The 13,526-nt window shown below is 37.6% G+C and overlaps 1 protein-coding gene across 4 annotated transcripts in view; it reads left to right on the forward strand.

Moving 5' to 3' along the window:
• The first annotated feature begins 7,352 nt into the window (after nucleotides 1-7,352).
• Nucleotides 7,353-13,526, forward strand: part of LOC110607770 (proline-rich receptor-like protein kinase PERK14) — a 28,860-nt gene continuing 22,686 nt past the window's right edge. For all 4 annotated transcript variants that reach the window (XM_043960207.1, XM_043960208.1, XM_043960210.1 and 1 more), the window contains exons 1-4: nucleotides 7,353-7,638; nucleotides 8,238-8,321; nucleotides 8,435-8,505; nucleotides 11,103-11,238. In XM_043960207.1, coding sequence (XP_043816142.1) covers nucleotides 8,313-8,321; nucleotides 8,435-8,505; nucleotides 11,103-11,238 — 216 coding nt within the window. In that variant the 5' untranslated portion in view covers nucleotides 7,353-7,638; nucleotides 8,238-8,312. The remainder of the gene's footprint in view (nucleotides 7,639-8,237; nucleotides 8,322-8,434; nucleotides 8,506-11,102; nucleotides 11,239-13,526) is intronic.

Genomic DNA, 13,526 nt, shown 5'->3' on the forward strand with positions numbered 1-13,526 from the left:
AGGCTGGAAGCCACCGGGAAAAGAGCCGCAGTGGGAAAGCTGGCACCCACTTGGGAGGGCCCTTTCAGAATAACCAAAGTGGTGAAACCAGGCGTGTATCGAATTGAAGACATGCAAGGAAATCTAGAGCCTCACGCGTGGAACATTCAACACCTAAAGATGTACTTTCCCTAAAAATACATAGATGATAGAAATACAAACGCTTGTATTCTAAAACGATGTAAATAGACCAAGCAATTCAAATCAAAAGAAAATGTTATTTTATGGCTCGCCTTGTTTTCTCTTAAAAAAGAAAAACAGAACAAACATTAAAAAGAAAAAAGGAAAGACCTCAGTGAGGTAGGTGACCGGGCTCCCAAAGTGGCCCCGGCACCACAAAACCGGCTGAGATGACGAAGCGACAGTAAGGCCAAAGAGCCTGAATCCGGTTCAAGACATCAGTGAGGTAGGTGACCGGGATCCCAAAGTGGCCCCAGCACCATAAAACCAGCTGAGATGACGAAGCGACAGTAAGGCCAAAGAGCCTGAATCCGGTTCAAGACCTCAGTGAGGTAGGTGACCGGGCTCCCAAAGTGGCCCCGGCAACACAAAACCGGCTGAGATAACGAAGCGACAGTAAGGCCAAAGAGCCTGAATCTTGTTCAAGACCCCAGTGAGGTAGGTGACCGGGCTCCCAAAGTGGCCCCGACACCGCAAAATCGGCTGAGATAATGAAGCAGCAGTAAGGCCCAAAAGCCTGAATCTCATTCACGAAATAATACAAAGGCTAACGAGAACCGTGCTTAGAAAACTAAAAGAAAGAAGAAACCAGCCTAGAAAAAGCCTAAACAACAAAAGAAAGGCAATGTAGACTCAGATAGGAGTGATTATGCGAACAAATCTACAGCCTTGATTTAAATCAGCATAAAAAAAATAATCCAGGCTCACACATTCTCGAGAAGGACGAGCTCCCAGCTCGGACCCATGTTTTCCCCGGGGGTGGGGGGCACAAAGCCCAATCCATTTCAAAAGTCATAAGATTATGCCTATAAGGAATAAAGCGCCTAAAAGCGGTAAGGCATCCCTAGGTGCATCAGAGCTCTCTATATTAGCTGAAAAACTTCATAAAATTTTGCCAAGTGAACAAATAGCTTAAAAAGAACTTTTAAAATAAATGAAGTTGGGAAGAGTACCCATAGAAAGAGTGAAAGAAGTAAATTAAGCCATTAATAGGTTACGCGGTTTAGGAAGACCAATAAAGTGAACAAAAACCAAGAATAACACAAGTACAAGCAAATGTATGATCTCATTCATTGAAATTGGACACATAGTTAGGCGAATAAGGCAAAAAGACAAAAGTACAATGTAGAAATAAAAGGAACAAAATACTAATTTATTTAATCATGGAAAGATTGTCCTTAAAAGACTTACATTAGTAATTACATCATCGTTTACACCATTGCCTACACTACTACCCCCTGGGAGACCGGCGCTCCCTAACCCTTATCCCTCAGTGTCCACAAAGGGCACGATCCCACCCCCTTGAAGCCCGGTGTCTCCACCATCTCCTCCCTTAGGCCCAGCATCCCTCCTTGGAGGCCCAGTTGCTACACGAGGAGCCCCCTTAGGCAAAGGGCGATCGTCCTCCCCATAACGCACCTCTTCCCCATTGGAGTCTACTTCGGGGGCTCGGAGTCGAGCTAAGGGGACGGAGGGTGCATCCCTGGCCTCTTTCAAGCCCTGGTAAAACCCAGAGGCGAACATGCAGAAGCCTCTACTCCATATTTCGTGCTTCATCACATCTGAAGCTTTAAAATCCGCAAGTCGCGCCTCACAGGCCTCCTCGATTTCAGCTTTCAGGTCAAAAGAGTCTTTGTAACATTGAAGACGATCTTCATAGGCCTGCTCAATCTCAGACACCAACTCTGAAAAGCCCTTATATTCCTGCAAGCGCCTTTGGCAGGCTTGATCAATTTCTGTTTTCAACTTAGCAGACTCTCTGTAACGACCCGAAAATCAGACCGCTACCGGCGCTAGGATCCAGATCGGTTTAAGGCCGCCGGGACCCGTAGCAAGCCAAACATTCATCCTGTGAACCTGTTTAATCCCATACATGATCAACAACATACATAAAAATTTAAAACTTTTCCTTTCATACATTCACCAAACTCAACCTGTGCATGCACTATACATAACATAATCATAAGCATTGACCCCTCTGTGGGATCTCATCATTGCCCCAATGGGTGACATAACATGTGTTGAGTTGGTTTACATAAACATCATAAAACATCTAAGATCATGTATTAAAAGGGATAACAACATTCTATGGTCAAGCACACCTCTATCATCCATGAACATCATTACATTACATGTCTATACTGTACTTTTACATAACATCATATTCATTTATCATGTCCATACTAGCTATTACATAACCAAGACTTCATTACTCTTGCTGACCTCCTGGTCTACCCTATACCTGCAAACCTGGGGGGTTAAGGGAGAGGAGTGAGCTACAAGAGCCCAGTGAGCAGAATAATAAAACATTTAAAACATATGATAACATGGAATGCATCACATCACAGCTAATCACATCAAGGATGAATTTGTCACCAATAGTCCTCTACATAGTCCAACTGTGCCAGGGGCGTAGAATGGGCCTCACTGGTCTTTCTCTTACATAACATAACATAACATAACATTCTGACTGTGCCAGGGGCATAGAATGGGCCTCACTGGTCTTTCTCTTACATGGTACCAGGGGCATAGAATGGGCCTCACTGGTCTTCCGTACCGTATCATCATCATATCGTAACATACGAGGACTAAAGGATCATTCAACATTCATCCACATCATCAACATATTATGCAATGCAACATATTCGTGAGTTCTAATGCAAACACCCTATTATATCTCATAGCATTCATGATGCGTGAATCATGCTAAAACTGATTTATTTACTTTAAAGCATAAAGAGTTATTCCACTCACCTCTGGCTAGCTCCGACAGACACAAAAGCAGCTGAATTCACTGCTGGGGTCCTCGGTTCCTCGGGTCCGAACCTACACAGGTGGACTCAAATGAGGGACCAAACATACATGCATGCACTTCGGGAGTGCTTTAGGCCCCCGAAAGCATAAGTGAGGGAAGTCCAGGTTCGGCCGCCGAACATGGCATGCATGCGGAGGCACGTTCGGCTCCCGAATGTGGCCTGGCCAGCCACCTATAAATGGGTTCCTTAGTCGAAATGGGCGAGTTTTCTCCCCATTTTCGCCCAAGGTGAGCTCTCCGCCGTCCCTCACAAATCTTGAGTTTCTCCCTTCAGATATTTCAAGATTTTCATGAGTTTTCACTTTGTTTTGAAGATTTTGAGCATTTGAGCAAGTTTTGAAGCTTGGAAGGCACAGGAGCTCCTTTCCTTTGGTTTCCAAGTTTAGGTCGTCTTTCTCTCGATCTTCAAGAGGTAAGAGCCGATCTTGAGCTCATTGCATGTTTTAAGTAAGTATCTCCTGACAAAGTTGCTGATTCTGAAGCTTCAGTCCATCGATAGTCAAAGTCAAGCTGTTCAGGTCCTCGGTACGTTTGCTCAGCTCTTGCTCGAGAACAACGACTCGGACTAAGGCTTCTTCCTGCTGGGATTTCACCGTCTCGAAATGAGCCTAGGCATAATCACGATCTGTCTTTGCTACCTCGTATTCGCGCCAAGCCTCATCCCTTTGGGCCATAGCCTCATCCCTCTCCCGTCGAGCTTCTTTTAGAGAGGACAGCTGAGTCGAAACCTCAGCACAACGGGACTCTGCCACAGCTGCCCTCTCGTCTGCCCTCTTAATAGCCTCACGGGTCCAGGACAGCTCATCCTCAAGGTCCTTCAAACGACCTTGAGCCCCAGTGAGCTGGCCCCGAGCATCACTAGTAGCATTGAGATTTTCCTCGCGGCGGGCCTCCTCAATCTGGCGATCTACGGAGCTCCAGAGAGACCGATCACGGGCGTCTATCTCCATAAAGAGACCCATCACCTAACAAAGAAAAGAAAACTGTCAAAATAGAAAATAAAAAGAGTAATGTACAACCTATAAGTAAAGATGACAAATCACCATAAGGAGCATCTCCCTAGCTGTATCTCCGAGCTCCTCCCGAGTCTGAGAGCGAAAGGCAACCTACTCCCGAGTAGAGCAGGCCAAAAGACCGGTGAGAGCGAGTAGGCATGGGTCCGAGGCTTCAGTAACCCCACCGAACATCCTCTCCCGTAGCAGCTCGGCAACAAGGCTCGCGATGGATTGGGGAGTGATCTCCTCGGCGTTTAGCACCTCGTTGTCAGGAGTAGAAGACAGAAGCCCTACCGGCACTTTCTCCTTCTCCAAAGATGGGAGCGCGAGGGTAGGCTGTTGAGATCCCCGGGCCTTCTTTGAGGTCGGAGCTGCAGTGATAGCTTCCGAAGGAGGAGCTCGTTTGCCAGCAGCCCCCTTTAGGACAACAGCTCCGCTAGCGTCAGCTTTCTTGGGGCGAGGAGCAGCAGGGGCAGGCTTAGGCTCGGACCCATCCTTAGAAGTGTACTCACTGGTGGGCGCTGCCTTAGCGACTTCACCTCCACCCTCAGGTGGCACGACTTCAGATGGTTCTTCGATAATGACGAGCTCTAGGGAGGTCGGAGCCGAGGATTGCCTAGAAGCTGCAGGAGATCAAGGGGCCGTACTGAGCTTGCTGTGACGAGAAGACTTGGGAGCCCTCGAGTGCGGGTCCTTGGAGCTCGGCCTGGAGGCACAGGAAGAGATTGGAGCAAGGGGAATGGACCGTTCTGCCGACCTGGGAGAGATGATTTGGGCGACCTCCCGAGTCACATCAGCCACCGACTGTCCAGCTCGGAAAGCATCTAGAGCCGCCCTCATGCTCTCCCGAGACAGAACGAAATTCTTCGGGGGCTTAATCTTATCCATTGGGTGTTTAGAAGCTGAAAAAACAAAAATAAAATAAATAAAAAAATAAAACCCAACAGTTCAGGAGAACATTCAAACCCAAAAACAAAATGAAGAATAAGGCAATGAAAAGCGGAATAAAATACCCGCGTTCTTGCAGTCTTGAAGACTAGACACAAACATGCATTTCTCGAAGTCATACTTCCGCTCAAAGGAAGTTAGACGGAGAAACGCAATCTGCTCGGAGAGGGATAGCTGGGGGAGGTCATTGCAGCCCTGAGGCACTTCCCTACAGGGGAGGTCCACTTGCCAAGACGCCCCAGAACTCCCTTTCAGCTCCACCACAGCAAATCCCTCTGTCCAGCCTTTGATTGAGTCTTTTTGACCCGAGAAGGTAGACAACCCTCCCCGAGGGGCAAAATAGTAAAAACACTGGACTGCTCGAACCAGTCAAAAAATGGTTGAAAATAAACGAGCCGTATGTGTAAGGCCCCAACTCAAACAGATCGACTCGAAAGAATACATAAACAGTATAGAGTTGGGAGCAAGCATTCTAGAGGTTATACCGAAATATTGAAAAACTTCAACGAAGAAAGGGGAGAAGGGAAAAGTTAAAGCATATTCACGTTGCTTGACAAAAAAAACTAAGCTACGGTCTTTTTGGGGATCAATTAGACCCGAAGGAGGAGGATTGAGAAGGACAATTCTCTCGTTGCGAAGGGGAGCCCGAATACGAAAGAGAGGGGTATCCAGGTACTCCTGAGAAAAGAAACTCGCCAGGGAAGAAGGAGTAACATTAGATTCTAGATTTATGACGTCGGGAAGCTTTGGACTATCCATGGCAAGATGAAAAGCGTACCTTAGAGATGATCGGGGTAGAAAGGCAGGATGAACAGAGCATGCAAAAAGCAGAAGGAGAGTAAGGACTCTGTCAAAACTGAGAGAATTTGAATTTAGGAAAGCATAAGAGTGCAGAAAAGACGTTTTGAGAGAAGCAGTCTCCGGGCCAGGCGGTCATAATGAGTCCTCGGTATTTACCCCCTCATCAATCATGCAATAACTGCTGAGGAGGTAAAGGGGCAATTGTTAACCGTTGGCCCTCTCACTCCCCTTCTTGGGCCGAGACAGGATCCACAAGAATAGATCAGGCCCAAACTCTCAAACCGATTTTAGGCGAGGCTGCCCGTCAGCCCAGACGTGGGCCGCTAAATGCTCAGAGGGTCAGGTCACGTTTGAGCCCGAGGACCCGACATGAACCGACTCAGTCATTCCACAGCCCTTTTTTGCATGCGCTCTGAAGAAAATTAAATGATCGCTCGACGTAGGTGAGAAAACTGACATTCCTACACGTACGGACCTGTCTGACAGGGATGAAAGTCACTGTAGTAGAAAAACCGCTAGACGTCATTAACAAGCAAAAAAAAGGGATAAAAAGGGAGGAGGGTCATCCTCTCAGACCAAACTCACTCAACTATCGTAAATCCTATTATTTCTGGATCTCAGAATATCATCATCCAAATAAAATATCAAGATTACATGTTCAAAAAATAAATTGAAGAAAAAAAACAAAATGGAGTTGTGGCATGCGGGGTTGATGCTGCGATGATGTAGGGCTGCGACTTTATTGTGACTCTAGTATTATGAGCTTACAACACTGCTATGGTGGTGGTGCCATTAATTGCTGTGTTGGGCTTAAATGAACGAGAGAGTAACACGGACAAAAGGAGACTGTGGAAGATTAAGAGGGGCAAGAAATCAAGACGAGGTAGAAAATAAAAATAAAGAAGATACAAAATAAAAGAAGATGATGAGAGAGAAGGTGAGCGGCTATGTGAGAAGGAGATCTAAAAGATAGGGTCTTGGAAAAGAATGTTTATATATTAGAGATTGAATGGTTGAGATTATTTCAAACTATTCCCCTGCCCAGAGCCCACCCTAAAGCCTAAGCTCTCTTTTCTCTTCCGTAGTCCACCCTCTCATCTTCTCGTTCTCAACTTTGTCGCATCCCATCGCTAGAAAAACTGCAGCTACTCCGCAGGTTTTGATGGGCTGCTTCTTGAGCAAGAGCAATGCGCAGGCAGATAGCCTCAATGACATTAAAGGTATACTGTTTTAGCTGACACTGTTCAATGAATCCAAAGTAATATGAGAGCGTAGAGGCTCTTGAATTATGTTATTTCTTCCATAACTAAACTGATGCTCTTTTTTGCTGGGTTCCATGAAGGATTCATTTCATTTCTTACTAGAAGCTGTACTTGGGGATAGTATCTTCACTGATTTTTGCTTTCTCCTCTAACTAATTCTGGCATGTTACAACTTGGTTAGATAATACAGCACCGTTGCGTGAGCAGTCAGTGGTTACATATGCGGCTGAATGTGGACCATATTCTGATAAGAATGGAAGTCGTGATGCACCAGCAGCCTCGGAGATTGCTCAATCATATGGATTTAAGAGATATGAATACCAAAAACTAGCAAAAGCAACTCGTTTTTTCTCCAATGTACACCGCATTGGCGAGGGTGGTTTTGGGATAGTCTATAAGGCATCCTTAGATGATGATGATGTTGCTATAAAGAAACTTAAAATAGTAAAGCTGGAGAATAAATTGGAGGAGATTGAGTACCTTAGCGTTGTGCGCCATCCAAATATCGTTAAGATGATTGGATACTGCAGTGAAGGAGAAGATAAATTGCTTGTTTTAGAGTTTGTTCCCAACAAGTCTTTGAGACATCATCTACATGGTGAGTGCCTTGTCATGCACTGATATTGGGCTGAGTTATTTCAATTGTAATGAAGAAATTGAACGGACGGATTCAATTTTTACCCGATTCATTTTTTCAGAAAATAATTCAAAAGAATTATTACTAAAATATACATAATTTCATTTCTTTTGAAAATTAAAATTACCTGAGTCCAAAAAGAATGAATTCTTCCATTCTAATTAAAAGAATTGATTGAAAAAAATTGAATTATTATGAAAATTTTTATTCCAAACTTGCTGCCCCTGAAATCAGAGGCCAAATACTGCTAATCTCTTCTCATCCATCAGTTAAATCTTTTCGATTGTATGCCTTAGTAGTACGGATGATCATTATTATTATTATTATTAACTTTCGATTGTAAATTCTGGATGAAATTGAACTTTGATTCTTAATTTTATTGATGCAATTCTCATGAGTTTGTATATATTTTTTTCACTTCCCCAAAGAAATTCCAGATAATTAATGCTTCTTGGATAAAATAACAACAAAATCAAGAATTGAATGGGATTGAATAAAATGATTTATTATTTTTTGACTTGGTTCAATTTTGAAGTGAGGTTTTACATATATTTATACAGATGAAGACAAGCTTTTGGAATGGTCGAAAAGAATAAAAATCGCAATAAACTCTGCCAGAGGATTGCTTTATCTGCATGAAGAATGTGAGTAATTTCACTACTTTGTAAATTATAATTAGCTATTGAGACTAATTAAAATAATTTGTTTTATGTGTTAGACAATTTATTTAATGTTTCAATTCGAATTATTATTTCAAGTAAACCTAAAATTATACATCGAGATATTAAAGCAGATAATATTCTTCTCAGTGATAATTTTGAACCAAAGGTATAGTACTCTCATAATAAATATAAGTTCAGCATTTATACAATAAGTTAAATGCTAGGAGATATTAAAAAAAAAATTGTGCTACTTTAATTTGATATCTGGACGTAAGTTAATTTTATTATGTTCCGATTTTTTAATGTTAAATTATATGCCAAAAAATCTACTTAATTGTATAAATCATTGTTTTAGATTGCAGATTTTTCACTGGCAAATTTTTTGCCTGATACGGGTAATATTAACCATATCAGCAGTATACTAAGGTGAACCAACATGTAAGAAAATATTCTTTTCTTAGTCATTATTTATTGAAGTATAACCACTTGGTAGTTGGTAGTTGGTAGTTAGCAACGACAAATTGAAAATTGAATCGAAGCGAATATATCGAAAATTAAAATTTTAATATTTATAAAAATTAAATCAAATCGATTTTGATCAGAAATTGAATCGAATTGAATTAATTTGATTCGATTTGATTCGGTTCGATTTAAATTTTTAATAATTTTGTTATTATTTATATTTTATTTTTAATATTTTAAAATTTAATTGAAATATTTTAATTTTAATATAATTTAATCTCTTTATATTATTGAAAATAATATACTATTATTATTAATCGGTTCGGTTTGATTTTTTTAGTTTTTTCTTATTAAAATTGAACTGAATCGAAATAATTGAAAATTTTAAAATTAAAAACTAAACCGAATCGAACCGAAATGAATAAAAAATCAAATTGAATTTTTAAATTAATTTGATTCGGTCAATTTTTTCCGTTTGAATCGAACACTACTCGCACCTAAATATAGAGCAAGAGTCTAAATTTTTTCAAATTCTAAATAAATAAGAATAAAATTATTATTAAATTTCAAAATTCATTAATTTATTTTTATTTGAAAATTATATTATTAAAAATTTTTTATATTTTATAGAATTAAATTTTTTATTTTATTTTTATAAAAAAATCCATTAATTTATTTATATAATTTTAATTATATATATTATTTAATATTTATAAATTTAAATATTCATAGTATTTAGTCTTTAATCAAAATTAAAATAAATTTTCTTAACATGTATTTTCAATTACTTACTAAACAATTTAATTGTATAAAATATAGAGATGATTTAACTAAATAATTTTAATATAGAGACAAACTAATAATTCTCTCATAAATAAAATTACAATTCCAAATATTATTTTTACAGTAACTATCCTAATTTTTTATTACTTTTAATCCAAAAAAATTGTTTCTAATTTTCAAGACTTAAACTTCAACCACATATTTTTTTTTTTCAAAATATTTAGAGGGTAATTATTTATGAATTCATTATTTAATATATTTTTTAATACAATTACTTTTTATGGTTAAGAAGTCATTATTATTTTGTTTACCTCTGTTTATAAGATAAAAATTATGTATTAGACTATTTCAAATTTATAAAAATTAATTTATTAAAAAGAATTATATGAGTAATTGTTAGATTATTCAATGTCGTTCTAACTATTTAGATTTTAAAACAAAAATCTAAAACAATGAGTTTAATAGATTATGAGTTAAATTATTTTTTTTTTAAGAAAATCTTAAAGATAGATAAAATTAAATAGTTTTTATATGGATAATAGGTAAAATTAGTCAAATTAAAAAATTATAAAGTGAGAAATTGATTCAATTTGTAAAATTTTATTTATGTGAATTTTTCTGGTTATTTAGAATTTCAACTTGAAAACTTCGTTTTTAATAGCTAAATGGATAAAATTCTTTTGAAAATAAGAGAAACTAAATTCTTGTTAAAAAAAATAAAATTACTTTAATTTCTAAATTCAGATGGAGTTTATTTTTGAGTAGTTAAGAATAGAAAAAAATATTACTTAATATCTATTATATGGAAAAACTCATTAATTGGTCTTTTAGTTTTGAAAAATACATTATAATTTTTTTGATATCTTAAAAATTCTACTATTTAGTCCTATTATTAATTTTAACCGTTAAATATTTCACTATTTAGTCCCTATAGTTTGAAAAAAATTTATTAATTGTTCCTTCATGTTAATGAAAAGTCTATTAATTAGTCCCTCCGTATTAAAGGCATTTAATGTCTAAAATTAATGGAGGGGCTAACTAATAGACTTTTAAAACGTCAGAAACGTTTTAATATATATTTCAAAACTGAATGATCAATTAATAAGTTTTCTCATATTATAAAAACTAAATAGTAAATTTCTCTTAAAAAATATGAATTAAAATAGTAACTAACAGTATTTGAATGCTTATCTTGCGAAGATTTTTTACTTTCTAAGAAAAAATAAATATGGTATACTTTTTTTTTTTACCTCACAAAGTCCCTTAGTGTCTTAACTTTTATTTGACTAGTAATTAACATGCATAATTTATGAAAGTGTAACTATTAAACTATTATATTTTACAGAAGTATAACGAACCTCAAAATAGAGGAGTTAAAGAGTAATATTTTTTTATATAGATTATTTATTAAATGTTAACTGAAAAAGGTTTAGATGTCTACTGGTTTTTTTATATCAAAATCAGAGATGAAATGATACATTAGATGACACAAAATCTTAGTGAATTTTTCTATTATAGTTATGCAGATCCAGAATATGGTGATAAACAAAGAGTGTCAGAGAAATCAGATGTCTATTCTTTTGGCGTTGTACTCCTAGAGCTGATTACCGGAAGAGAACTTTCAGATAAACAAGGCAATACTATTGTTAATTGGGTATGATACATATATATATACATGCATACACTAAACTTGTATATATGTTTTTAGTTAAACATAGATGACGTGAGAGGTTTATTTTTCAAATAGATGTGTAGGATTTAAGAAATAAAATTAGGATCAACTGACACATTTATTAAAACTGGAGAAACATATCGATCAAAAAAATGGTGAAATGTGCCATGTGGAAGAAAACATTGATAAATTTTAAACAGTATTCCTAAATTTAAGGGGTTTGCAATACTATGACCTAAATTTTAGCATCATCCTGCATAATAGCTGATTAAACAATAAAGTTATACCTTAAGTAACTACTTGCTAACGTATCAATTCTACATTTATCTCTCCTCTCCTTTATTTCTAACACTTTATTTGAAAAAGAAATTACTAAAATTAAATTCAATTGATTTTTTTATCAATCTTATTATTAAAATGGAAAAATTTAACTATATTTTAACTAAAAAAATTGATTCTAAAATAAATTAAAATCATGCATAATTCATTTTATTTTATTTTTATTTGTAAGATGAGTAGTTCGAAACGAACTATAACGAATTATATAATACCTCTTATGCTATATGGATTCTCTTTCTCTAAATTGCTTCTCTTGATTACGTCTTTAACTCTCTTAAGCCTCTATCTTAATTGTTCTTTACCAAAACTTCAAGCACCATTCACTTCAACATCAGTGTAGTCTTGTCATCACTAAATTCTTTAGTACCATTCACCATGACCATTGTCTCTTCGCACGCCCTTATCCTTTTGCTCTCTTTGTAGCTTTTGATTAATTGGGACATGAGACTTTTAGAGGAAGAAGGCACATATGGGTTTTCCCTTACCTATCAACACTTATCTCCTTACTTATCTTATATCTAGATCATAAAGATTATATTAACTATTTACAAATAAAATAATAATAGAAAAAACTTCTTCTTATATGTGTATATATGAAAACGCACAATGGAGAGCGCATGCATAAAATAATGTAACTTAGTTAATCTAGAGTGTCAAGCTCATTGCCAATTCAAGTTCCATGATAAAATTGTAACGACCCGAAAATCAAACCGCCACCGGCGCTAGGATCCAGGTCGGCTTAAGGCCGCCAGAACTCGTAGCAAGCCTACTAAACACTCTGTGCACCTGATAAATCCCATACATGATCAAACAAACATAATCAACAATCCTGTAAAACTACCAGGCTTAACTACTATCACTCAGATATATAAATCTGAAACAGCCCTCAGGGCCTACACCAGTGACTACTGACCGCTGTGGGTAAAGGGATTGAAACCCTTTCTTCCCTCACGGTTGGGTCAAGGGATCATAAAACTCATACTATAAAACACTAGAAAACATAAGGATCGCCACTTACCTCGTGAAGACCAAAGGCTGGTGTGACCCCAAACTTGAAGTTATGGAGATCCAAGCTCCAAAAGTCTCCAAGCTCTAAACTCTTCAAACCAACATAAAACTTACTTACAACTTGCTTAACTTTGAAAGATTTGAAGAAAAACCATGAAAACCATCCAAGGAGAACAAGAACTCACCTCTGTTAGTGAAAGGGAAGCAACTCTTATCCATTTCACCGACTGAGGGTCCTTTATAGCTGGCTGACTGCCTCTCCTTCGGCGGCCAAACTTGCATGCAAAACCATACAACGTTCGGCAGCCGAATTTCTCCTTCGGCGGGTGAAACCATGCAATGTTCGGCGGCCGAACCTGCACTTTGTCCCCTTGGTCTTTTCTTTTAAAACTCCAATCCTTTGCATTCAAAACCATAGAACACTTCAACACATTTTGAAAAAAAAAACTCTTTTTAACCCTTTTTGACACCTCCGACATCCTCAAATTCCATATTCCAACGGCGTTCCGTCGGAAAGTCAGAATTCCGATGCCGGCGTCTAGCCGGGTATTACAAAAATAGTTTACAAATACACAACTAGATGCAACTCTTATGTCTTCCAAATTGAAACTTAAGCCCATCAACCATTTTGAGAAATGTAAAAGAGAGAAAACCTATTTTATAATTAGAGGTCTACTTATCTCTTGTTGTATAGAATCATTTCTCTCACCATGAGAATCGAGAGCCTCAAACGTTGACCTTTGATCCACACGAACGCTCATCAACAAAGTACTTTTAAGCCATGTAGTGCAACCCTCTTCTAGCCCTTTAATAGTTGACCACTAAGATAAAGATGGAGTTGTCTAGCAAGCTAGATAGACGAGTAATTTTAGGTTCCAAACAATTTCATGCACCAAAATTATTGGATGATGACTTTGGTAGAT

This window comes from Manihot esculenta, chromosome 9 (assembly GCF_001659605.2).
Source record: "Manihot esculenta cultivar AM560-2 chromosome 9, M.esculenta_v8, whole genome shotgun sequence".
Lineage (NCBI taxonomy): Eukaryota > Viridiplantae > Streptophyta > Magnoliopsida > Malpighiales > Euphorbiaceae > Manihot > Manihot esculenta.